This window comes from Chaetodon trifascialis, chromosome 20 (genome assembly GCF_039877785.1).
Source record: "Chaetodon trifascialis isolate fChaTrf1 chromosome 20, fChaTrf1.hap1, whole genome shotgun sequence".
Classification (NCBI taxonomy): Eukaryota; Metazoa; Chordata; class Actinopteri; order Chaetodontiformes; family Chaetodontidae; genus Chaetodon; species Chaetodon trifascialis.
Window position 1 is genome coordinate 12,352,996 of NC_092075.1, and position 25,859 is coordinate 12,378,854.

Here is a 25,859-nt window from a genome sequence, read left to right on the forward strand (position 1 = left end):
TCAGATTGTCAGCATCATAATCTTTGCCTATAACCCATGAAACATATCTCTCACGGTTGTATGCTCTCAGATATTTCATGGATGTAGAGCTTTCCCTAGAGGGAACCATGAAATGATAGAGCTAGAAAGGTCAAAGGAATCTTCAAAGAAAGCATATGACACGATAAACAGGAACAAAACAAGCAAGGAGAAATGGCCAAAGAGTGTTTTTCCTAGATTCTGACCTTGCCATCGCCAATCTCTGTGGACACTCTCAAGGCACAAATGAATAATGGAGTGCTTTTCATTTCAAGTCCATAGAGAAGACACGCGCATGCATGCACACACGCGCACATACAAACAACAACCCAAGTCAGTCCATTAGTTACTCACTCTGCTCGCTTACCTCTGACATTAGACCGAGGAATGCGAGTATCTCAGCAATCTGAAAAACAGAGAGGAGGCGTAAAGGGTAAAGTAATCGGCATGCGGCGTTGACGGAGAGTTGCGAGAAAGCTTTTCTTCTGCATAAGGGCAAAAGACAACGGGGCAGAGCTCTTAAAGTTGTTATGACAAGAGCTGAGGAGGTGCAGGCGGAGCTGTAATGAGTTCGCACACAGTGTTGTTAACACTCGCACATTACGCGCTTTCCTTTTTTTTGCTTCGTAAGTGTCGTTTTTCTAAGTTGGATGCTAGTTGAATGCGAGTTTTTTTGCTGATTGTTGTTCTTGCGCTCTCATTCCCCAACCACTTATGCATGAGACACTCATTCTGTCCATCAGTCTGATCGTAGGTCAGTTCGTATCTTGGCAGAGTAACAAGGGCTCTTACACTCCTGTCCCTCAGCTGTGGATTCCTTGTCTATCATACATATTCCCTCATACCAGCCTATCCACCAGACCTGTATTGCTTATGGTGTTAGAATATGCTGAAAATATGTTCTGCTTCAGCAATTAGTCTATTAACAGAAAATGAATCTGAAAAAGGATTATTAAAGCATAAAATCCAAACAAATGCTTGTTCCAGTGTCTCAGATATAAAGGTTTTTCTTGCTTTCTCTGACAGAGATCATTGTAGATGAATATCAGGGATATTCAGTTTGCCTCTGTTGCTCAGACAAAGCACGTGATGTGGATACATCACCTTGGGCTTTTGGAAGTTTTTCACTATTTTCAGTCCCTTTTATACCCAATCATGATACTATTACCTATTACCAATGAACCTGTTTACCTGTGGAATGTTCCAAACAGGTGTTTTGGAGCATTTAATTGAGTGTATGTCCATCAGGATTAGCAAATTATCACATTCTGTTGTATTTGTTTTACACAGCGTCCCACTTTTTTGGAATCGGGGTTGTACTTCATGCAAAAAAAGTTCCTTCAAAAACACTCCTACCTGGATGGAGGTGGATAAAACATTGCAGTCCACTCGTCCTCTAGTCAGTGTTTCGAAGTGTCATGCTGAGTCTGAACTCATTGAAATTGGCCCAGCATCACAGATGTATCACACCTGGTTTAATAATTTGGGACTTTCCACCAGTCATGCACAGCAAGGATGGTCCAAATGCCCTCCACTAGGCTGACACACACACATGCACTAAATATCCTAACTTTTATCAAAGCAGGAGCTTGGTAATATCTATGTCCTCCTTTCCCCTCTCTCTCTTTACGTCTGTCACTCTTTCTTCCTGCTGCCTCTTCATCCCTCTGGCAAGGGAAAAGTCTTCTGTCCATTGCACTCTATCACGAAACAAACACACACACTGAGCTCTCAGCTTTTTTTCGGCCCAAGGCGGAGCAAGACAAGGGGGGTAGTTCAGACACCACAGGGTCAAAGTCAACAGAATCACATTAAGACATCCGTCAATAAGTTTAGTTTTAGTTTCGTTTTTCTTTCTAAGTAATCAGTAACTCTGCTTACTCTTACTATTTAGTTTGTCGCCCGGCAATCTTAAGTTACTTATACTTTCTAATTCTAGTGTCAAAGCCATCGTGCTGAACTCTTAACTCTGAGTGCATTTATTTATTGTGTTTATGCTTCGTTGATTGCTTCAAACCGATGCACCTCTTACCCAGCTGCATCACCGTCTTGCTCATAATCACAGTAATGAGCACCTTCCCAGGTATGATGGCCAGCTGAGGCTTTTTATCACATAAGGCACAGAAAATTGCCCGTGTTTAAGGCGCTGAGATAACCACTGGGTTCGGTGGCATAATGCTTTTTGTGAGGATAGACAGTGACGCAAACAGCAATGAGAATCTGCAGTTGCGTTTTGGTTGAGGATAGAGAGATAAATAGGAGGGTTGATGGTGATGGAAGCCCTGAAGAGGAGCTAGTTTGGAAAGAAAAGAAAAGAAAAGAAAAGAAAAGAAAAGAAAAGAAAAGAAAAGAAAAGAAAAGAAAAGAAAAGAAAAGGCAAGAGGCCTGAAGCAAAATCACCTCTTACTGAAGTGTTGTTCATTTGCACTTTAAAGATGTCAAATGTGAACTGCAACAGTATTTCACTGACTGTATTTCCATAGGGACTTTTAGAATTAAACATATCTATTAAATGCTGTTGACACAGTTAATGAATAGTTTGGCATTTTGAGAAACAGCTCTTTCTGTCCAAGACTTAAAATGAGCAGGATCAATTAGAAATCGCGTGTGTGCATTAATAGAGCAGTTTGACATTTTGGGAAATATGCTTATTTTCTGTCTTGCTAAGATAAGATGAGAAGGGCTGTAGCGCTCTCATGTCTGGAGAGCTACAGCTCGAGGCCGTTAACTCTTAGCTGAGAATAAAGACTGTAAACAAGGAGTGAGCTGTAGAGATTCTGGGAGGTGGACTTTGTTAGTGTTGATTGGAGATAGACTGGCTGTTTCCCCCTTCACCAACCATATCTGGCAACCTTCCACGGCTTGAGATGCTGCACATAAGTGCTGTGCAAACAGATAAACTAGTGTGTGTTAAGAATTAACTCAGTTAAAAAAAATTAGATGCAGTTTGTAGATTAACCAACTTTAAAGATTCTGGTAGCCAAAGTTTTGAACTTTGAACAGAGTCAGGTTAGCTGACTCTTTTTTGGGGGGCTTTTTAGCCTTTATGATAGAGACAGCTGAAGATGCAATAGGAAAGGGGGCAGAGAGAGGGGACGGCACGCAGCAAATGAGCCACAGGAGGGAGTCTTACCTGCAGCCACTGCAGAGGACTGACAGCCTCAATGCATGGTGTGCACACCCTACCAACTGAGCTATAGGGGCACCCCGACACAACCATGTTTAGCACTGTTTTGACCCAGACTTTTAAATGTATCTTCACCTGCAAATCAACACGTCTATGGTAGAGAAGGATAAACCCAAATATCTATGTTTTCTCCCCCTTTGGAAACATTTTCTTTGCATTGCTACAGTAGCAGCATCACTGTAAATGTCACAAAAGTGGGAGAGAGCAAATATCTTAAAGTAATCTGAGAGCAATGCAGAAGAGAGGAGAGGGAGTGGTAGATAACAGCACAGAAAGGAACGAATGTTTGCAAAGCTTAAACAAACAATAGCAGAGCGAGATAGCGATAACGGGGGAAGGAAAGGGGAAGTGAAAAGGCAGAGAGGGGGTGATGATAAGATGAGTGGAAGCACAAGCATGAGGGTTCACACGCAGATACACGCTCACACATCAGCGTGGTTATCTGAGGTGACATTTATCAGTGCCACCTCGCCTTGCTGGTTGTCTCTACATTGTCTTGGAAGAAAACCATCATCCTCCTAGCCCCCCCTCCTTCCTCTATCTCTCTACCCCTGCCCCAATTCATCCGTCCGTCCCGCCACTCAAACGTCCACCCAGGCTTGGCCCGGAGTGACGGTGCCCGATGAGTGAAGTGAAGAGAGATGGAGGGGCGGGGTGCGCCGTGAGAAGCGGAGATGGAGGGATGCAAGGACACGCTGGTCACGCTGCTGCGTAGTGATGTTTGTGCTCGGAACACATGCAAGAGCATCTATGCATGCGCACAACACACACACACTCATGATGTATGCAAATTACCAGCGACACAACACAAGAAAGGGGGTTGCTAAAGGGGAGCAGCTCATTAACCCAGCAGTTTTGGGACTGGGTGGATGAAATATTGCATTGCCAGTGTTTGTTGGTGGAGTTGAAATAAACACAATGCTGCAGCCGCGGGGTGCAGCTGATGAGGTCAGATTGCTCTGGGGAAGCTGTGAGCAAGGGTCAAATGATGGAACAAAGGTCAAAACAATCCTCTGTAGGTCGTATGACATATAGAGGCTGTAGCAGAGGACAAAAACTGCTCTCTCTCTTGTCCAAGTTAATGAGACGTACTCACAGTCCTCCAGACAGGCTACCGGTGAGAGCACAGGGGAGAGAGGTCCTATTGTTGTTCAGACTTTCCACTTTTATTTCCCAACTGGTGCTTGTGCAACTGCAGACCCAGTAATCTCTCAGAATTGGATCAAAGCTGTGTATTTATTCTGCAACTAACAGTAGTTTTCAGGTATTTTTGATTTATCAGTGAATCGTTTCTTTTAATGTAAAGACAGAAGGGAAACATTCCCATCTCAATTCCAAGCTGACGTCTTTGTTTTGTCTGACTTTCTGAATGACGTAGTGTTTTCTGCAAGGAGCTGAATGTGGTTATGAGATTCTGTTCATAACATTTCTTTTATCAGGCATGATGCTGGGAGGCGGCTGTGGTCGAGAGCTGGCTCACTGGATCATACATGGCCGCCCTGAGAAGGATATGTATGGTTACGACATCAGGTACATCAATGCACGCAAAGTACTTGAGCAGCGGCACTTATCAGAGGAAGTGTCATGGCTGTGGTGCCCCTCCACAGAGCAGAACACGGATTTGAGCTTCTGACTGGCATTTTGTGAAAGGGCAGCAGGAGCCAGAATAATGAAGTTTTAATGAAGTTTGAGTGATTGTGACTTTAAATGAGGCTTAAATCTCTTTGAATCCCTCTCCCTCCTGTCTCAGACGTTTCCATAACTCGCTGACAGACAACCAGCGCTGGATCAGAGAGAGGAGCCACGAGTCGTACGCTAAAAACTACTCTGTGGTGTTCCCCTTTGATGAACCGCTGGCCAGCCGTAACATGAGGAAGGACCCCTTCCATCAGGTAGACGAGCGATTTGATCTCCAGCACAGATGGTTAAACACGGTCTCTCTTGAGGAGTTCAAGGAAGTAACCCTAATGTGCAGCTTTCTGGTGCAAGTCTTTCAGACTCGTTTCAGCTGCGATGAGTCATTTAAATCAAGGCACAGCCGGTTTAAGAAATCTTTTTTTTTTTTTTTTTTTTTTTTTTTGCTCCTGTTTCTTTGCTCCTGTAATGTAACACTTTATAAATGATAGAAAACAAGAATGAAAAGAGCTATGAACAGATTATTCATTCATTTTATAACATTTTATACACATAGACACATTTTTATATTATAGGAAAATATTGTCTCACTCACTATAAAGTTAGTAAAAACACAAATATGCACTGGGATGAACAAAATAACGAGGGGATAGCCTTTATGGAGTTCCTGTTATTTTTTCCACCCTGAATATGAACATAAACACAGAATACAGTGTTTGTGTCTTTATTGATCAAGTATGTACATCTGATACACATTAAGTTCAGTATGACCTTGGCTTTATTTAAACACTGTCAGTCAGGTAAGCGGGGCTTTTATTTTCTTGTTAAACATGTAGGCAGTGTTGTGTATCTCTCAGGTTGTAGACAGACAGTCATATTGACAGGGTTTCCTTACAGAGGTGAGAACAGTTCTCCAGTCTAAGTCATGGGAGCATCTCTACTGCCTTTATCTGACCAGTCATGTTTGATAAAGTCCTACATTTTTAGAGGTTGTGTGACTCACTCCTTCTCTCCTTTACCTCTCAGATTTCTCTCCTTCTGCCATTCATTCAACTCCTTTTTCATTTTTTTTCAATGTATCTACCCACGGCCTTCACACATCTGTCCCTCATGTGGTATTCTCTCTTTTTGATATCCTCCCCAACACAATTTCCTCTTCTATTCATCCTGCTATTCATATTAGCTTCTCCCTTTCTCTCTCCCTGTGCTTGTCACTGTCTTTGTTCTTGTTACAAACTGTTCCATGCGAGAGAAAAAGCGGTACCACTGTTTCTTTCCCTCTATTAACCTCTGCAACCTCAGCGCCCGATTGGATAATTGAGACAGTAATGTCGTCAGAGCAAACAATGCTGCTCAAACCCCAGGTTGTGCAGCGCTAAAAATTAGATACAGTGCACCTCACTTGCGGATGCTGAAAATCAGATTTAAGATGCAAATGGGAATGCTGAACCAACCGTGTGTATGTGTGCTTTCATTGGCTGGTACAAATGTTTGCAAAGATATTATTTGTCAAACTCTGACCTCTCTCTCTCAGTATGTGTTTCTCTGTGTCACCCCTGTCTGTCTCCCCCTCTCTCTCTCACCTCCTGTCTTCTCCGCTCAGATTTAGAGGCAAATAGCTGATTCAAGCCCCGGCAGATAGCAGTTAGCAGTGTAACTAATCCCTAGCAGCTACATTTATTAATGCACTCTGCGCCAACATGACTATAAGTGATACACTTAGCTTCGGTCTCCGACGTCTTTCAGCTTCCTCTCTCTCCTTAGCCAGGCACAAACTCCTCATGGGCCTCGACACCATATTTTATGCATTAATGACCCACTTAGCCTTGCTTCCCTGTTCCAGACATTTACCTTTTAACTGTTGCAATTTCTGCCCCCGCTCACGCGTGCAGGCTTTCTTTCAGAACAGATTACTGTCACACAAATTGCATCAGCAATGTTGTCAATGTATTTTGTAGATGATGTCTGCTGCTTTCTTAGAGCTTGTTTTGTTTGGCTTCCCTGACACCTTTCATGCATAATTAACTATTTTTTATCCAAAGGACTTTTTAGAAGGATGCTTTACTTAGAATGTGCAATGGCATGAAGGGATGGAAAAGTTAATGTTTTTTCATTTAGTGTCCTTTGTGTCCTCATAATGGATTTTTACATAATGAAGAAAAATGCACTTTTTTTCTATTTTGGATTCATTTCTATATAATTTAGTCTTTTCATGAGAATAAAAGTGGAAAGTCAAATTAAAAAACTCAACGATATAACTATTATGTGAAAATCAGAAATTAGAAACAATGCGAACAATGTCATTTCACTTTTTACTCGTCTTTTTTAATACTTACAGGGACTCAAAATGCATAATCAGCAGCTCATTTGCATTTTCTTCTAATTTTTCTCCTCACTTTCTGTTATTGGGATCCTTTCTGAGCTATGCACACTGCAGGACAAGCTTGGTTACTGTGATCTGTGGTGATAAGCTTCTTGCTGTAGCAGAATTTACAGCAACTTTCAGATGCGTTTTGGATGGGATGGAAAATCAATAGTAAAATAACTAATCTGCTCCTATATAAAAAAAAATCCAGCTATTTTTTTGGTGTTCCACAGTAAAACAAAACAAAACAAAAATAAACTTCTTAAGCTCTATTTATTCTCCTAGATTGTATAAAGAAGCTCAGTCTGTCCTAAGAGCATCACATCAGGGATGTATGATGCACGTCAAAACGCCCACAACTTTCTTTTTCTTTCTGAGGACCACACACCCCAGCGGCATGTGTCACTGTCTGCATCAACTCTGCAGAAAAGCTCCCCAGATCAGCACAACCTGGTGCTGTTTGATGGGGTGTGTGTTACACACTGGTAGTTAATGCACGTAAAATGACACATGACCCGCCATGACCGGGGTTTGATGCACTTTTTTGTTCTGGTGTGATGCAAAACTTTCTCCCCACAAATATTTGTAGAATTCAGCTAAAATTTTCACATCGCCTTTCAGTGAGTCATTACCAGTTGCACTTCTGTCTAATGTGTGCCATACACTACATTATGTCAGCATGCTGTGTTATTGTCAGGCAGCTGTGGCAGCTCTGGTGTCCTGTAGTGCAACACTGTACTATTAAGACTTAATTCCTGGCCATTAGCCCTTTCTCCAGCCAGAAGCAAAGCCCTCACTTCTCATGATAACACGTGCAGGCTCAGGTGATATCATGTTATGTTCAATATAACTCCAACACCAGATTTCATCCCTGCACTGAAAAGACACCAATAGCTGCTCTCAGGTAGACAGACTTGCAGCTGAAGGAGAGCACAGTCCCTGCGAGACTGGGTTGGTCCAACCCTCAGCTGCAAGCCCATTAGACCCCTGCTAATCACTCGTCGAGGGCCATCACCTAGCAACTAGCTTTCCTACTGTTGCAGAGCCTGAGATAAATGTAGGGGTGGCAGAGTGAAGAAGGAAAAACACTGAAAAAGTCTAATTTTTCTCTTTTAAATGAGCTTCTGCTCACGATACCGGCTCTTGCTCGCAATCACGACTGCATGTGTTATGGCTAAGAAGTGCTTGAGGAGTGTGATCAACCAGAGAAGCTGCCCCTGTGCCAATAATGAGACTTTTAGGAGGCAACACGAGATTTCAGAGCGCAAACAGGCCATCTCTGACACTGCTGCTCACACGTTTTCTCCACCCCGGTAGCGCGGATGGTAAATATAGCTCGGTGTGGGAAGTTTTGGCAAGAGACAGCTAACTGCCTGCTAGGAGGAGAGCATAGCAGAACATACCTACCTACTGTGGGCGACTGTCAATTTTAACAAGGAGGTTGGTGAGCGCTGAAATATCTTCTCCGGTCACGAAATCAAGAATTAACAAGTGGACTACACTTGCAACACTTAGGGCCAAAACAGGGTTTTAACCATCACTTCTCATCAGTTCTACCAATATTGGATTCATTTGTACCATATAATGTTTGCTAGCAAGTTCCCCATAACAGGTAGTAAGGCGATGATATGCCAGTGTTGTAGTTAGAGCTCATTCTGCTGCCACCAAGTGGCCACAACAATATGAATGCTGCTTAAATACTCATAAGCAGCAGTCAAAATGCCCTTGAGTCAGACTCAGCAGCTGTGGTTGCTCTAGTGTTCAGTTCTGCGGATGTGACGAGTGAAGCTGCTGAATTTGAGAAGAAATGTACAGTATGGCTCTGCAATGATCTGAAGATATGCTTTTAATGCCAGTGTCCACACATTTCAGTGCAGTGATTCCACAGTAAACCTCCTCAGCTGCATGTTCTCTCCGTACTGATTTTATGTCTTTTGTTTGTGTTTGTGATTGTTTGTTTGTTTGATTGTTAGGTGTTAATGGAGCAGGGCTGTGTGTTCCAGGAGAGACATGGCTGGGAAAGACCTGGCTGGTTCAACAAAGACGGGCCCGTTCCTGTGAGACACTGCACACTTATATACTGTACACAAGCATATGCACAGTGATTTATTTACATCCACATATTGACAAAAGGCACTTGTAACGATAGAAACAATTAAGATGCCAATTTTTTTCACGAGGCTTGCTGGATGGGGGACTGTTGGAACAGATTGACTGCCAATAATGGACAACACTGGCAGTATCTGGACCAATGCTTTGTCCTTCTTCTGTACTTGGAAATACTAATGAATAATTAGCTTCTATTTGTTCGTCTTTATTGTTGCAAAGGTTAAAGACTACGATTACTATGGAGCTTATAACATTCAGAAGAATGTGAACCACAAATACAACGAATTGCTGGGCAAAGAGTACACCTTTGACTTCCCTCCACATCACAACGTGGTAAGATACCAAGTGTGAAAATGTGTGTTATTGATTTGTACAATGTTCTTAGAATTGCGTGCAACTTCCAGGTTTGTGAAACAACTATGGTGTGAACACTCTCTGAAGGGCCCCCCCATGAGGAAAGGGAACATGTGTCCTCATGGGAAATAACCATCATGCACAACTGACAGTGATGAGAGTACAGTCAGTGAGGTTTATGGTGCACAAAGTGCACACCAAACTAAGTCAGCAGCTCAGAGGACATACCGCAAGGAGAGAATCGCCGACCTCAACGTCAAAACCTCTCCATTAGCTCCCTCTTTAATTTCATAGTTGTGATTAGATCCGTCAAGGATCTGGCTCCAAATATGTGCAGTCATCTTATCATGTTTGGCAGAGAGGAAGACATTTGATTTAATGTCAGGGTCTGCATTAATTAGATGTGTTTTTTCTAAAATGCAGATTAAGAGCGAGTGCCTCTCATGTAGACACGGTGTGGCCGTGTTTGACATGTCCTACTTTGGAAAGTTCTATCTCACTGGACCAGATGCCAAGAAGGCGGCCGATTGGCTGTTCACTGCTGATGTCAACAAGAAGCCGGGTCGGTCTGCCACAGCAAGAACACACACATACACACAACCACACACACACATGCTCAGACAGATGGGAGAAAAGATTGACAGAATGAAGAGGGCAGATAGAGGCATAGAGGGACTAAACAAGACGCCAGCACACGAGCAAAACAGTCCACTCTTCCACAAAATCTCAAAATATCACCAACACTAAATGCCAGTATGCCAGTATGTACTGTAGGCTCTCTGAGGCTCTGTTGAAAGTGAAGACAAGAGTGCAGTGCCAGATTATTTTTTTCTTTGTATAAAAAGAGCAAACCGACAGCTACACCTGCCGTCTGCAGATGTGACAGGTGTGTGCAGATGTGAAAATGGCCAGAGCTCCAAATGCTCTGATATTCTTTTCTCCACTTTCCTCACATTCCTACTTCACCCACTGTCAGGTTTCGTCACTGAACAGGATATTTCGCCTCCGTGTTGACAGCGGTATCCTTTCAGAAACTGAAATCTGTCATCTGACTTTCTAGTTTTGGGTGTGATTTGAAAATTTCTGGTTTTTGGCAACTCCCAGCGGTACCACATCTCAGATCTGACCCACGGACACTGAATGAATGGGCTGAAAGGAACACACTCACCGCATTAATGTTTGGACAAATACACACTTGGGAGATATATACAACTAATATGCATGCTAATAAGCAACGATGTGTGATACAACATATAAATATATATGTATAAGCTGTAATGATATGATTGATGTCTATCCCTGACTCATACTAGGGACTGCGAGGGAATACAAGGAAAGTCAGAATGTCCCAATTTGAACTCTTCTTTTGTGGTCTGTCTGCTGTGGGACAGATTAGAAACCTACTAATTGAACCTCTCAACTAAATGGCCGTGTGTTTTGACATCTAGATCTCACCCCACTCGCTTTTTTCCCGGCCGTGTAGATGATGCATCATCCGACCTTGCTTCTCCTCAACGTCTTTGTCCATCGCTCTCCCTTTCTTGCTCCCACTCCTCAATAGACAACAGTGGTCACACTTGCTCTGAGAATGTTTAATGTCTCAGCAGGCTGACTTATGCTAACACATTCGCACCCCCGTTTTGTTTATTGGCAGTGACAGAAACGGTATCATCAGCAGTTCATTCAAATGACAGATGACTGAGGGACAGTCACATATTAGCATGTCGCCGCAGCCGTCAGCCTCTTTGACCAGCGCGTGACTGAAATGTTGTCCTGTGTCTTTTGTCGTTAGATCCAGACTCCATTCGCTGGGGAATTATTTTGATGATGTTCTCACTATGAACGTCTTTCAGTGATCTTCTCAGCAATCAGTTTCAGCGAGGATCATATTTCAGGCGTTTCCTTGGTAACCCTTTTCTAAAATGATGAGGGTCGCGTGTCGTCAGGGTGAGTGCATTCCCCGCAGAGACTGATAATGATTGCCCCTTAAACACGAGTTCTTTCACAAGTTGTGAAAGAAGTACACCTGAGTTTATTAAAAATTCATTCTTTTTCGCACACAAACGCTTCCAAACTGGATTCCTCACAAAGACAAAACAGAAGACTGACCCCAGATTCAGGTTCATTTTTTATTCTCAGATTTCCATCGGCTCCGTTCCAAGACGCTGCACACTTTAAACTGGCCTACAAAGCCTGCCACGAGAATTAATTGTTAATGTGCGTGTTTGTGTGCGTTTCAGGCTCCACTGTGTACACCTGCATGCTGAATAAGAGAGGAGGGGTGGAGGCCGACCTGACAGTGAGCAGACTGGAGCCTGGTGCTGCCAACCTGCCCCTGGCACCGCAGTCCAATGGTGGGTGTGTGAGTGTATGTGTGTGCGTGAGTGTTGTTTTTCATAATTATCCGCTGTACTCTTATATCTGGCTCTCTCTGTTATTCTTCTGTTTGTCATTCCATCACTGTTGTGTTTTATCAGTTGCCGGATATATCTGTCATTCTGTTGTATCTTATTTTGGATTTATTGTTTTTTGTTTTTTTTTTTGCTCTGTTCTATTTATTGCTCTGTCTCCAAGTCTGTCTACCAGTACGGTATATGTGTTGTATTCACTATTATATTCTTCTGTTAATCTTCTGTTCATTCTGTTGTCGTCCTTTATCAGTGACAATTCAATGTATCCTTGTCTATCTTTCAACTCATGTCACTTCATCTTGCAGCTCTTTTGTATCCATCTATTGTTACGTTTGTTATTGAGTCATTTCACCCTTTTCTCTATGTATGTCTTCACCCACCAGTTTCTCTATCATTTTCAATATGCCCGAAGAACCCAAAAGCGAAGGGGAGCCACAGGATGTTTGCTCTAAAACAGCTCAAGTTTTGCAGAAATCTAAATCAAAATCAAAGAGATAACCCCCCAAAAAAATAAGAATAAAAGGAGTGGTGTTGTCAGGGATGCACGTAACCGCAGCGTCTCCAATTTTAGTCAAGATGGGGCGGGGGACCTTATTGCATCTCACCCCCGGGGCACACCCACAGAAGAGACGAGTTGATTTATTTAAAACATACCATCTTAGGTGGGAAGCAGCAATTAAGTGCCATGATGTGTAAAAATGGCTGGCGCTTGATTAGTTATGCAATCTCGACACGCCAACTCAATTTTGCCAAAACGTCACACATTAGCTTAAAACATTTTAAAGTACATATAACCTCTGTCCTTCTATCGTTCGGCCTTTTCTTGTATTTTAATGTCGCTATCCATTTATGCGCTGTTGTTCTCGATAAAAGTTTCTGTTCGTTGTATTTGTCTGATGTTCCCTCTGTCATGCTCCCCTTTGCTCCAGGTGATGCTTACTACCTGGCCATCGGAGGCGGTGTAGCAGAACACAACTGGAACCACATTAGAACAGTTCTTCATGACCAAGGCTTCCACTGCCAGCTGACAGACCACTCTGAGGACATGGGGATGATCAGCATCCAGGGACCCAAGAGGTGGGGAATAAAAGGAAGAGGGAGTCGGGGGGGGAGTATTCTCATGATTTATATATCCAGGTGAGAAAAGAACAAAAGGAGTGAGTGAGTCAGGGCAAAGAGCGGTGCAGAGGGGAAAAAAAGGACAATGATTGGTCTGCAGACGGGTTGTGACTCATATGGTGGAAACGAGGTGGGGAAACTGAAAAGACGAGCCGTAGGATCGATAAGGGGAGAACAGTTTAAGAGCCTATTCTCAAGACATGGCCATAGGCATCAGAGCTGAGTGAGTGCAGGGACAGAGGTGGATTGAAGGCAGGAGATAGAAGCAAAGAGGTTCAAGGGCAGTTCTGCAGTGTAACCATCGTTCTGTGTCACGATGCCAGGAAGCAAATTCAAATCTATTTTTCGTCGGAGTGATCATGAAAAAGATAACTCACAGCAGTTGTGTTGTCTATCTCAACAACAGTTTACTTCTTCAGTTGCAGGTCTATGAGTTTAAAAGCCAGACTCATAGGAGGACTCGTCCCTTTAAAAACATATGCACCCTGATGGAGGCAAGACCAACTGGATTCAAGTCTGTAAGGACCTGAATGTGACGTGACTCAAAATAAATGTGCGGTTGAATGGATTCAACCACTGAATGGATGAACAGTCAGGGGTGGCTTTATGGCAGTCAGCGTGTAACTCTGTGATGTGAATAAAAGTTTAGCTGGAGGACGTGACACCTAAACTCTATGCGACAGTCCATCAGAGAAACTCACTCTCTAAGCTCTTCGTCGTTATACACTGGTGTCACAGAGTGGAGCTTCTTCCCTCATCAGCAATCTCATCAGACGCCGGCTTCAGAGAGACACTTCAACCAACGGACAGTTTAATTTTACCCAGTTACTATCAGGTTCGCTGTTTATTTCGCATCGGAACATTTATTTAGCAAGCCGCTGATATGATCTGCTTCCAGCTATGTTTGCCATTTTAACGCTGGAGTGATTGTCACATTAAACTTCTCTAATAAATAATATATTTCCTTTAGAATCACATCTCCTCACCTGCTCCGTGTGCCATAATGACTCCGCAGTATTCCTTTTTTTACTCTTTCTGCACAGGTGTTGCACGTTCGGACAGGGGATGTAGTCCATGCTTGTCACTTTCTTCTGGCTTCCTACAGCTTTCCTGTGTTCTTCACTCAAAGAGCAAGCTGGGCCGCCTTCACCTCGTCCACATCTCATTCTCTGAACTCCTCATCTGTGCTTTCTTCCCCTCTGACCTCCCCTCCTCCCCACCTCACCGTCCTCCGTCTTTGTTCTTCCTTCTCACCAGCAGCAGGGTTAGGCCACCCTGTGTGGGCTGTCGATTTCTTCTCCTTGAGGCTTTTCTCATCTTCTGTTCTCCTAAGTTTCTTGTCTTTCTCCATCTCTGTTAGATCTTATCCAGCTCTTTCTCACTCTCCAGTCCTCCCCAGTCCTTTCCCTATTTTCTATCCCTCTTGCTTTTATTTCTTACGTCAAACCAGAAATGTGCGTCACTAGCAGCAATAGCCCAATATATGCGAGTGTTTGATTATACATACATGCAACCACACAATAGGATGTTGATTATGCAGCTCATTGACTTTTCTCAAGCATCCAATGCATTCAGCTTGTGAGTGTGTTTGCATCTGTGGATGTTTCTGTGTGTGTCAATAATATTAGCATCTGCATTGCCTCTGCATGCACTGTAATGATCCTCGACTCCTCCTCATTGTTTCTGCCACATATGAGGAATTGCAGCAAATGGACCCTCTGATGTTTGGGTTTTGTTTTCTTACGGCGCAAATTGATCTCTTTAAAGCTTGAGGAGAGGGAAAATTACAGCGTTTATGGAAATGCGTTTATCTCCGTTTTCTCTCCCCAGAAATGTCTCATTCCAATTCTCTGGAGAGGGGGGAGTCTGTAAACTAGCAGCTTTTGTCTCACACAGCTTGGCAGCGTGCTCTTAAGTTTGCAACTCGGGCTCTGTCATTTGCTTTGTAATTATGAGCCTCATTTATAATATATGAAATGATGTGATCTCCCGTAACAGTGCAGTGTGTGTGTGCGTTCTCTGATCTGCAGCTGAGAGCCACGGCTAAGTGCCAAGTCAGAGAAACAAATTGGTGGTTGCAAAACTCCCTCACAACACACACACACACACACACACACACACACACACACACACACACACAAACTGATTATATATAACTAATTGGCCTTGCTCTTACGCTCTTGAGTCCGGTAAATAAATGCTTAGGGGAGGACAGAAACTGGAGAACACAACTGAAGGAAGTATCTGCATCACACTAGCACATACATGCAAGCCTGCACACATGCATATATGCAAGGGATGTTTTACTCACATAAGACTATATCCGTGTGCACACTTTTCTTCATCCAGCAGTGACAGCATCGATTACTTTATAGAAAAAAAGCACACCCACACAGATGCACAAACATGTAGCGTACACACAAACGTAACCTGAACCCTTCCCCAAATATCTTCATCTCTGGCTTCCTGCCATACTGCTGCAAAAATATCCCCCAGAAAGGCCTCTACCTGCCCACTCACAAACATACAAGCGGCAAAGTAAGCTAAACTTAGTCCCTTTTTTTTTCTGTTGACTCATCTTTATGTAATATTGATTTGAGCGTGTGTGTGTTTGTGGGAAAAGGAGCAAATATGACAGATCCTGCTGAAGTTATGGGATGTTTTCTTGAAATGTGTGGTATAATCTGATGATTTGAGCGTTGAAAAGCATACAGGTTACAGGTCAGCTGCACAGGTAATACACTGACCGACTTCCTCTATTTATGGTGTTTCTGTGTTTCTGCTGTGTGCAGCCGAGAGGTACTTCAGGAGGTGCTGGACACGGACCTGAGCAACGAGGCTTTCCCCTTCTCCACCCACAAAGTTGTCAATGCGGTGGGGCATCAGGTGAGACCACACGCATGCAGTCCACTCACACTCGGGGCTTCAGCTCATTGGATGTGCTTCATTTGTTAGCTTGAAAATTACCCCGTCTGTGAATTAATTAAAAAAAAAATCCATGCAAATCATAAGCTGATGAGTGAAACCAGTTTGTTATTTTATAGGTTCAGTCAACAGAGATCGTAGACTTAGCGTGTGGTTGTGTGTGTGTGTGTGTGTGTGTGTGTGGGACAGATGGCATGTCTCAAGGCGTCCTTGTGACTTACTTAGATATCAAGTCTGTCCACATGTTTTGTTCTTCCTTCTACTTCTTCCCCTGAGGTTGAGCAACTCGAGCAAAGTTTATGGCGCTGTTGTTTACAAGCGCTGAGGAACTCACATATTTAGACTGCTTCTGTTTCTCACAATAAGGCCGTGGGGTAGTGTAGCTCCAGCCTCTCAGGTTGACCTCTACACTGTTGCTGGCCTCGGATCAAAAAGAGCATGTTGTACCGGCACATGCGGTGACACATATGTCCCCGCACACACACACACACACACTCCATCTCTCCCTCTGTCTTAGTTGCTCTTGCATGAATTATGCAACGCTCCGGTGATTGCAGTCAGCGTCTTCTCACAGCTCTGCAGTAGTGTTTGTGCGCGTGTGTGCGTGTTGCTTGTGCTGCGTTCCAGCTGGTTGCCGGCCTTGTCTGGGTGACATTTTAATGGCTGCACTGCTGCGAAAACAGAGCTCTCTCTCCCTCTCTCTGCCCTCTGCTCCCCTCATAGCTCATTAGACTCTCTCCCCTCTCTGTCCTCCGATCTCGCCAGTTGAGGCGAGTGTGCTTGCATGCGTGTTAGATCATATGAATTCATGTTTATATGCATTTTTGTTCTCGTGTCTGTGCTGTGTGTGTGTGTTTGATGTTTGCCTGGTAAATGTAGGAGTGACGGTGTGCATGAGGCATGCATGTGTTTCTGTGTGTTTGTCGCCTTTGTGTCTGGTGGAGTGTGTTGAGTGTAAGTGCAGTCCTACATGTTCTGTCCTCCCCAGAGTTTCATGGTGTACATATGGGGCACAGGGTGATCCCTGGCTGGCCAGATGGCCTGGCTGTCACAGCACCCACTGGGGAAACTGTTGGAGAGAGTTTTCTCTCCTCATTTTTCACTCCCTTGCATATTTTCTCACTTGCTTGCTTTCCTTTCCCCTTCAGCTTTCCTCTTTCTGATATCAAATATAAATGCTGTATATTTTTTGCACCCTCAGCATTCCGTATTTGTCAACCTGGATGTTATTCTCATATTGTTTTGTTGTTGTTCTCATATTGTGACGATAGTAGCCTGACAGATACAGGGAAAAATCTAAACAGGAATCATCTTAAACCCTCTAAGTTTGATTTAAATTAAAAACAGAAAGCAGTCCTGTGGAAATCCCTGTAGCTGTTGTTGCATTGCGTGGCAGATCTGCCTCTTTTCTAACACATTAATGTGCACACACCGGTTTCTTTACACTGTAGCATGCTTGTGTGCATCCTAGAGATGTGGGAGAAAACACAGGATGACAGTTTGTGTCTGCAAGGACAGCAGCTACAGGGATTCCAGGACTACTTTCTGTGTTTTTTTGCAGTTAGATACACATGTTTTTGGGATTATATTTGTTGGATTGAGTTTTTTTTTAAGGCTGTCTGAGGCTTGCACTCTTTGCCTCATTCAGCACTGTTTGGTAGCATTTTGTCCTGTTTTCATGACCAGTATTCACAATGGATGAAAATATGAGAATAACATCCAGGTTGATAAGCTCTCCCTTTTCCTTTTGATTCATAGTGTCTCCTTTGCAACCTCAATTTTCTCCTCCGTCATTCTCCACCTGTCAGGCTTCCGTCTACCTGCTTCTCTGCACTCTTTCTCTGTCCTTTCACCTCCTTAATGTGCTTCCCATCATTTCAACCTCTTAACCCCCAGAGGTGTTTTTTTAATACCTTTCAGGACAACATCCATTTCTAAAGGGAGATTACAGCCTCCCTGTTTCCCTTTGTGTGCGCCTTATCTTATCCCTGCATCTATTCTATTCCAGGTCTTTTCTTCTGTTTTCTGTGCTTGTGTGTGTGTGTGTGTGTGTGTGTGTGTGTGTGTGTGTGTGTGTGCACAAGCATAACCATGGCAGCTTGGTCCTCTACATGCCTCTCTCCATCTCTCTATCCCCGCTCTCCTCCAGGTGCGAGCTATGCGTCTGTCATTTGTCGGAGAGCTCGGCTGGGAGCTGCACATTCCCAAAGACTCTTGCCTTCCAGTCTACCATGCTGTCATGGCTGCTGGCGCAAAACACGGCATCATCAACTCAGGCTACAGGGCTATCGACTCACTCAGCATAGAGAAAGGTAACTTTCAATCAGAGATCATAGATAGCTAACTCTAACATACAAATCTAGCTCAGGTAGAGATTTACTGGAATTTATGCCTGGTCCACACATACACAGGTATTTCTTAAAACAGGTTTTTACCTCAAAAATCACAAATTCACAGCAGTACTTGTTAAAAAATTCTCTGTCCTCATGATTACGCAATAGCACAATTGAATCACTGTCAAGGGCATGAAAAACCAACAGTATGGTTGCAATATCACACAAAGCTATTCCCAGTAGGCTACCTGCACCTGGAGTTTCTGGATATCTTAACACTCGGGGTGTTTTCCAAAAGCTCTGTTTTTAGTGACCTAAAACTGCATTTGTATGTGGACAACAGGCCAAAATGCATAGAAAAATCTACATTTTGAAATCTATGTATGTGTGGCCTGGGCTTCAGCCTGGAAATGAAAGAATTATCTCTTATCCTGGGGGTTTGTTATGTGGTTACCATTTTAATACAAAAATATTCAGCAGTGCAGCTTTATCTTTATATCAAGCTGTAACTTTATAAAGAATACTGCACAGACTTGAGCTACCTGTTGATCAAAATAAACGGCTCACAGTTGTTTTGCTCGCACGTCCACCTTCCTTTAGGTGCTTCTCATAGCTGATGGCTTTGCTCTTTTTTCATCCTCTCTTTATCAGGGTACAGGCATTGGCACGCTGACCTTCGCCCAGATGACACACCCTTGGAGTCTGGCCTGGCCTTCACCTGCAAAATGAAGAGTTCGATCCCATTCCAGGGCCGTGATAGGCTGGAGAAACAGAAGGAGGAGGGACTGAGGAGGCGCATCATCTGCCTCACCATTGACGAGTCAGTAAAAAAGGCTGATATTGTGTTCTAGTCAGTACAAATAGAATCAACAACGAGCAAATTGTCTTTAGGACAACAGAAATTTTCATGCTCTAGAGAAGACACAAGCTTTTTTTCTTTTTTTTTTAAAAAAAACAGCCCCGAACTGGATCTTTGGAAACATTTCCTTCTTTTTTCTGTTATAATCTAAATGAAGTCAAATACTTTCAATGTTTTATATGTTTTCAGACAAAAATCTAAGATGTAATTACACCAACTTGTGGTTTGGTTATAATTAATGTTTAATCTTCAGCTGGAGAGTAGAGTTACATCCTCAAATGAGTTTTACAAACCATACAGTGTGTGCATCAAACCAGTCTATCAGACTCAAAAGTGCATGATGGTGATACTAAAAATAAATGTTTCCTTTACTCCTGACCCTGTTTAAATGTTTGCCATGCAAGCAGTTTGCCATCATTAAATTATTGCTTTCTTTGTGAGGAAGAGATATTATTGAGGTTGACATATTGTGTTTGGGCCTGACAGCCATGATTAGTGTGAATGTGTGCAGTTGTGCATGTGTATGCATATACAGGTGAATCTTGTATGCACGGGAGGAGGTCGGCTAGAGTCTAAGTCTAATGAGTTTACACTCAGCAGACCTCCGCACTGTACATGTAGCTGTGCACATGAGCAGATTTCATTAAATATGCTCTGGGTTTACCACCAACTTGGATTGGATAAATTAATTTTGCGCGTGCGTGAAATAAACATTGCATGTGTGGTGTTTGCTTGCGTGTAATTAAAGGCTTCCTTCTCTCTCCCTCTCTCTCTCAACCTACCAGGAAAGTGCCGATGTTTGGTCTGGAGGCCATTTTCCGTAACGGAGTTCCCATTGGTCACTTGCGGCGTTCTGATTACGGCTTCTTCATCGATAAAACCATCGGTTATGGATATATACGCAAACCCGATGGAGGAGTGGTAAATTCCACAAACACCTGCACACTGTATCCCTATCATTACCCTTTTTTATCGCTCTGTATGTAATACATTCAATCACATTTTCTGAACTAATTTTGTTCCATATTCTGGGGATTTTTCTTCAAATCAAGGAAATGTTTTGTCAGCGTGGTGATATTAATCCTAAAATTAAGACTGAAAAAGGCAGATTCCTCCACAAACATTAAGAAAACATCTTGACTTTGCAAAACTCAGTTTGCAAGCAGGTGAACCATCACACAAGTGTTTTTATGACCTTACCATTTGATGACTTAGTAATAGAGGAGTTTGATATTGTCTTAAATTTGGCACACCTTATCTCATTTTCCTAATGCTTGGAATGATTACATACAGTGTTTGAGCCGGTGCATCAGTCTCCTTTTCAGAGGTAGCTTAGGTGCTTGCAGCTCTCTGTCAGGCCCCACCACTCACTTCACAGTGAATAATAAGTTTTATTGGCCAGCATGGAGCTTTTAGTGTGTTTCTCTCCTGATGATAATACAGACACACACAGAATAACAGATGGAACATCAAACAGGAGGATGGAAGCAGCATGAGAGGCACACAGAGTTATTGGTTGAAGTGGCGTGCTCAAAAGCAAAGACATTTTTTAGATTCTGAAAAATAGAACAATCCTTCTGTGATTTGTTGAGTATTTAGATCTGTATCTATGAATGTGTGCTCAATGGACACGCACAGTGTGGGTTTGCGTGTGGTACTGTGGCACGTCTGCCTTTGTGTTTGCGTGCTCATTGGTTTAATATCCTTCCCGGAGTCGTGACCGGCAAAACAAAGCGGATTGACCCTTTGCTTTGTCGGGCACTTCAGTTTGAAAATGCACTCAAATGTGGACGCGTGCACAAAGACAAACACACAGACACACACGCACACACGAGTCTATGGGATCTAGTCCCCTGTCACTCAGTATTACAGAGCACATCCCCTACAATCACATCACTGGCTTCAGCAGAAACAAGTGTGTGTGAGTGAGAAGTGTCGTCTCTCCTTTCTCATCCTTCCTTCATTCCCCTTTTGTGTGTTTCTCCAGTTTTTTTACACAGCGTGTGCTGACTACATTTTCTCAAACACCTTCCACTCTGTCCCTCATGCTTCCTTTTTCTTTCCCCGTTTCACTGCTCTGTGGTTTAGCGGAAACTTAAAATGTATCCTCTGTTTTCATTTGCTGTCAGACACATTGCTGTACATGCATCAGTGGTGTTTGACAAGTAGGTGTGCTCAGTGATTTCTGGAGGAATAAATTGTTATTCAGCTGAGCCTGTGTGTACTGCACCACCAAATAATCATGGGCAAGATGGTAAATGAAGTAATTCACAGTGAAACAGCAGTTACAGCTCGTTAAACTTCTGCGATGTGATGAATTTGCGGGTGAAGAGGAAACAGTCAGGTTCCTCATATGTGATTGGATCGCTCAAAAGTGGGTGTGGCTTACCACTGGCCTCTACCTGCGCCACCTTCACTTGTGTTGCTCGATCAGGAGTGAGTGACTTACATACATACATCAGACCTCAACCGCATATTTTTGACAACCGACATCCAAACAAGCACCTAATGATCAGGTTCTATGGGTGTGTTTGCTGGTTACTCCAAATCACATTTGATTACCCTTCAAGATGAGTCATCAAGGACCTTGTAATGTTTTACAGGAAGAGAAAAGACCTTTTGATCTGGAAACAACGCAAGAACGATCATTTTGACATATATCTTAAATGTCGCACACAGGCACAAAGGATTACTTGGAAAATGCCTTTTTTATGTCCCTGTGTCTTTAAGCTTGCCTGCATTAATCTGAAATTGTAAAATAAAATTGTTCACTCCATTTAAAGTATTAATGTATTTGTAAAAAAAGGCACATCAGACATGAATGTCTGTAGTGGGTGCTGTGAACGAATCCTAACTGGTTTCTTTAAATAAAGAGGAAATAAGCACAGCGATATTTCATCATGTTGTACCTGACTGAAGGGATCTAGATAAAGAATGAACTTCACTCGCTCAGGAGAAATCTGGTATCATTTTGCATCTTAATAGAATACAGTGATAGTGGCAGTGTGCTGCATGGCTGCTTTTAAGAAATCAGGGACTGAGAGCATTGTGAGGGAACAGTGAACACAGCCGAGTTCAGCTCAATTATGGATCAGTTTGTCGGTTGATGTCAGTGTCTGTAACACTGATCCATTCACGCTGAGACGAGGGCGTCGGCGTCCTTCCTGGTGTATCTTTTGCTGTAATGTCACATGGCTCTGGATGTTTTTTACTGGAGTGCAGGCAGCTTTGTCCTTTAATAGGGTTGCTGGTTGCTTTTCCCTCTAAAGCCTTCAACATGGAAGTAGTACAAAGTAAGTGGTGATGAGAGTGAGCTCTGTCTGTATGAAAGAGAGACAGAGCGGCAGATCAGTGGGAGAGCTGCAGGGATGGAAAGAGGAGTCAGTGAGAGAAAATGAGTTCTGTGTGTTATGAGGGAGCTGACATTCACTCATGAGTGAATGAACTGCTCTCTGTGTTTTATAACTCCTTCGCCGTTCTCTGCTCTCAGGTATGAGCGTCCTGAAAATGTCCGCTCTGCAACACAGTTTTTGCAAAGCGTGGATTTAACTGGTCGTGTCATTTTCACTCCTGTTTTAATCTCCGTCATCTCCTCGTCCTCGTTGCCCTCCCCTCTCTCCTTCCCTTGCTTATCCCGCCCTGTCGCTTTCCTATATTCACTCCATCTCTCTCTTCCTGTCTCTATCAGGTGAGTGCTGATTTCATAAAGAGCGGCGAGTTTACCCTGGAGAGGATGGGAGTGACATACAAGGCCAAGGCCCACCTCAAATCTCCATTTGACCCTGAGAATAAACGCGTCAAGGGCATCTATGCTTGAGAAGGACCAAGCGTGTGAAGGCCCTGTGGTCGAGGAATGAGGCAGAGACGGTTTTTTAGGTGGAGGTGCAGCTGTTAACTGTTTAACCTCTCTGTGACATGCCAGGTATCTCAAATGCTGATTATTCCAAGTGTATTTGTGATTTGATGGAAATGGGGGATGTGACGGAATTCATACCCACTTTATAATGTAGTCTTCTATTGATGATCTGAAATCTGTGTCAACATGTGAAAGAGGTGTCCATTAAAATCTGACATGAATCTTTTTTACACCCACTCTAGGTTTGAGAGTAAACATGTTACCTTGCGAATGCTATCATAGCAGAAGTACTACTGCGAAGACAGATTCAATCTTTGTATCTCCAGTAATAAGATTTTTTTTTTTTTTTTTTTTTTCTGGTGCACCTGGAGAAACTGAAAAAGACCCATTCATGATCCAGCTAACTTTGAATAAGCCTGCACATTTCCTGGACTGAACGACTCAAACAGCACACGATCGTTTTTTGTTTTGTTTTTTTTAGCCAGTTTTATAAAGAGAAACTAAACTGAACTCAAATTGAGCTTATTCAGAATGGGGCCTTAATCTGTTTGCAAAGGGTGAAGTTACATCTCTGATTTTTAAGCCTCCACTGAAAACCGTGATAAGCCTTAACACTCAGTCACTCAGAGAGTCTTAATCTAACTTTGTGGAGAAGTAGCAGCGAGCACAGCTGTGGAGCTGAGGACAGTATTATAGGTGTGATGGCAGTGTTTTATGTGAAGCGCATACAGCTGCTTTGCTTTGTAACCAAAGTATTGGTAATAGGACTGAAACAGTTACAAATGCATGCAAGTGTAAAGTAAATAGCATAAATTAGTGAGCCTTTGTGTACTTAAACTGAAGAAAAAACTGCTTCTACCTTTAATTCTAATTTTGCCCTTACAGTGCACAGTACTATATGGCATTGTGGTGCTGGAATGTTTCTAATTTATCCTATAAGACCGTAGAGTCCTGTATCAGGGAATAAAACTATTGTCAAACTATACGGCACAGCTTCAGGCTGTTTGAGTCAGATTACAGTGACTGATGTTTGTGCTGATAACGATGACTAAAAAGCAGTTTTGCTTGCTTGTGTGGTGTCTAAATCTTAGGCAGACAGCCTGAGTGTTTATCAGAGCTGGATGGAAAGGGAGGAAAAAAAACACCTGGAGGCCCATTTTACCAGCTGGGGACAAAACAATGACAGAAATAGACGAGAGTTATCAGAAAGCAGCTGTTACAGATAGAACTCCCTTGTTTTCTGATCGGTCCCCCGTCGCTGTGCTCCGCGGTGATAAACTGCTATCGCTGCCGCTTGCAAGCTCAATTCTCTTAGTTTTGGAGAAGATGCTTTGTTATTTAATAAGGCTATCTACCAATTTGGGCATTCTTAAGAGCTCTCGCTTTGTCTTGCTTTGCTGTTAAATCAGACAGAACCCTTTGTGCATCTGTTCTACGGTGAAGCCCTTCGAGCCGTTCAGGGGCCATAATCAAGCCTCCTTTTACTGTGATGCATCTGCAGGAGTCATTGAGCAACAGCACACTGAAAAAAAACTTTGGCCTCATTAATGCTTTCATTCAAAATGTGAACTTAGCACAGCAGAGTATATCAGGACTGTTTTGTAGGACTAATTAAAATGTAAATGATGTTGAATCAATTACCCAAGTCCTTACGGGTTATTTGGGACAGGTTGTAATTTTAGAATTAATTTGAGAACGCGGTGCCTTTATTTACACTGTGTGTGTATACATGCATAAAATCTAAAATTGCCAACAGGTTTGCTAGCCAGGAAGCGCCCAGTTTCTTCATAGACAGTGCACGGTTGTTGGAATGGAAATTTCTTCCTATGCTTTCTGTTTAACAGCAAAAACTGTGAGTTGAACAGCAAAAAAGAAACCACTCGTTTAGCACCTTGATAGGTGATTCATGTCTTTAATGCAGGTGCAGGTAAGTGCAGTTATCAAAGACGTTTTGTCAGTTCTTTGCGCTTCCATCAGCACGTACAAGCTCCAAAATGCAGTTTAGGTTCGAAACTTCACATAGAATCTGATTATTGATTATATTTCCCATTTGCGTTTACATCCGCTCACACTGACACAGTTTAGGCCAGACAGTAATCAAAGTTGATCACACACTCTGTGAGAACAGCAGCCTAAAAAGTACGTGGAGGGAGAGGAAAGCATTTGTATGTAAAGGTATTACTTGCCTCTCAGATGTTTTCTGCTGCACATTCAGCACAAAATGTTTACTAATGTGGAATGATTCATTGATTCTGCCCAGAAGGCCATTAATCATTGAAGTGGTTGTTCTCAGTAGTGGCTTAGGTTAATAACAAGATTTATATTGGAAATGTGAAACAGACTGATAAAACACTTTCACTAGTGGTGCTCTGATTCAGTCTCTTTTTTTCTAATTCTGTTCATAGAGTTTCTTCTCCTTCTGTAGTGCGTATGTGTGAATATCTTGATGATTGAAAGCAGGTGGAGTTGATTCTTACTGTAAATGCAAACAGTATAAATTCTTCTAAATATGCGTCTTAAAATTGTTATTCCTCTTATTGTCTAGTGAGCATATTTGTCCAGTTCAAAGAACAAAAAATGACCAGAGGAAGGATATGTATCACCGATTCTGTCCAAAGTCCATCTCTGTGTATTAATAAATTACTTTCTGCCATCATCTTTGTGATATTTATTATTTAACAAGGAAAA

At 42.8% G+C, this 25,859-nt stretch overlaps 1 protein-coding gene across 1 annotated transcript in view; it reads left to right on the forward strand.

Moving 5' to 3' along the window:
• sardh (sarcosine dehydrogenase) overlaps positions 1 to 25,826 on the forward strand; it is a 42,577-nt gene extending 16,751 nt beyond the window's left edge. The window contains exons 11-22 of the mRNA XM_070988378.1: positions 4,645 to 4,735; positions 4,956 to 5,097; positions 9,179 to 9,262; positions 9,534 to 9,647; positions 10,092 to 10,230; positions 11,909 to 12,022; positions 13,009 to 13,156; positions 15,991 to 16,084; positions 18,273 to 18,435; positions 19,108 to 19,276; positions 20,101 to 20,236; positions 23,004 to 25,826. Of these exons, the coding sequence (XP_070844479.1) occupies positions 4,645 to 4,735; positions 4,956 to 5,097; positions 9,179 to 9,262; positions 9,534 to 9,647; positions 10,092 to 10,230; positions 11,909 to 12,022; positions 13,009 to 13,156; positions 15,991 to 16,084; positions 18,273 to 18,435; positions 19,108 to 19,276; positions 20,101 to 20,236; positions 23,004 to 23,132 (1,523 nt within the window). The 3' untranslated portion in view covers positions 23,133 to 25,826. The remainder of the gene's footprint in view (positions 1 to 4,644; positions 4,736 to 4,955; positions 5,098 to 9,178; positions 9,263 to 9,533; positions 9,648 to 10,091; positions 10,231 to 11,908; positions 12,023 to 13,008; positions 13,157 to 15,990; positions 16,085 to 18,272; positions 18,436 to 19,107; positions 19,277 to 20,100; positions 20,237 to 23,003) is intronic.
• Positions 25,827 to 25,859: the final 33 nt, after the last annotated feature.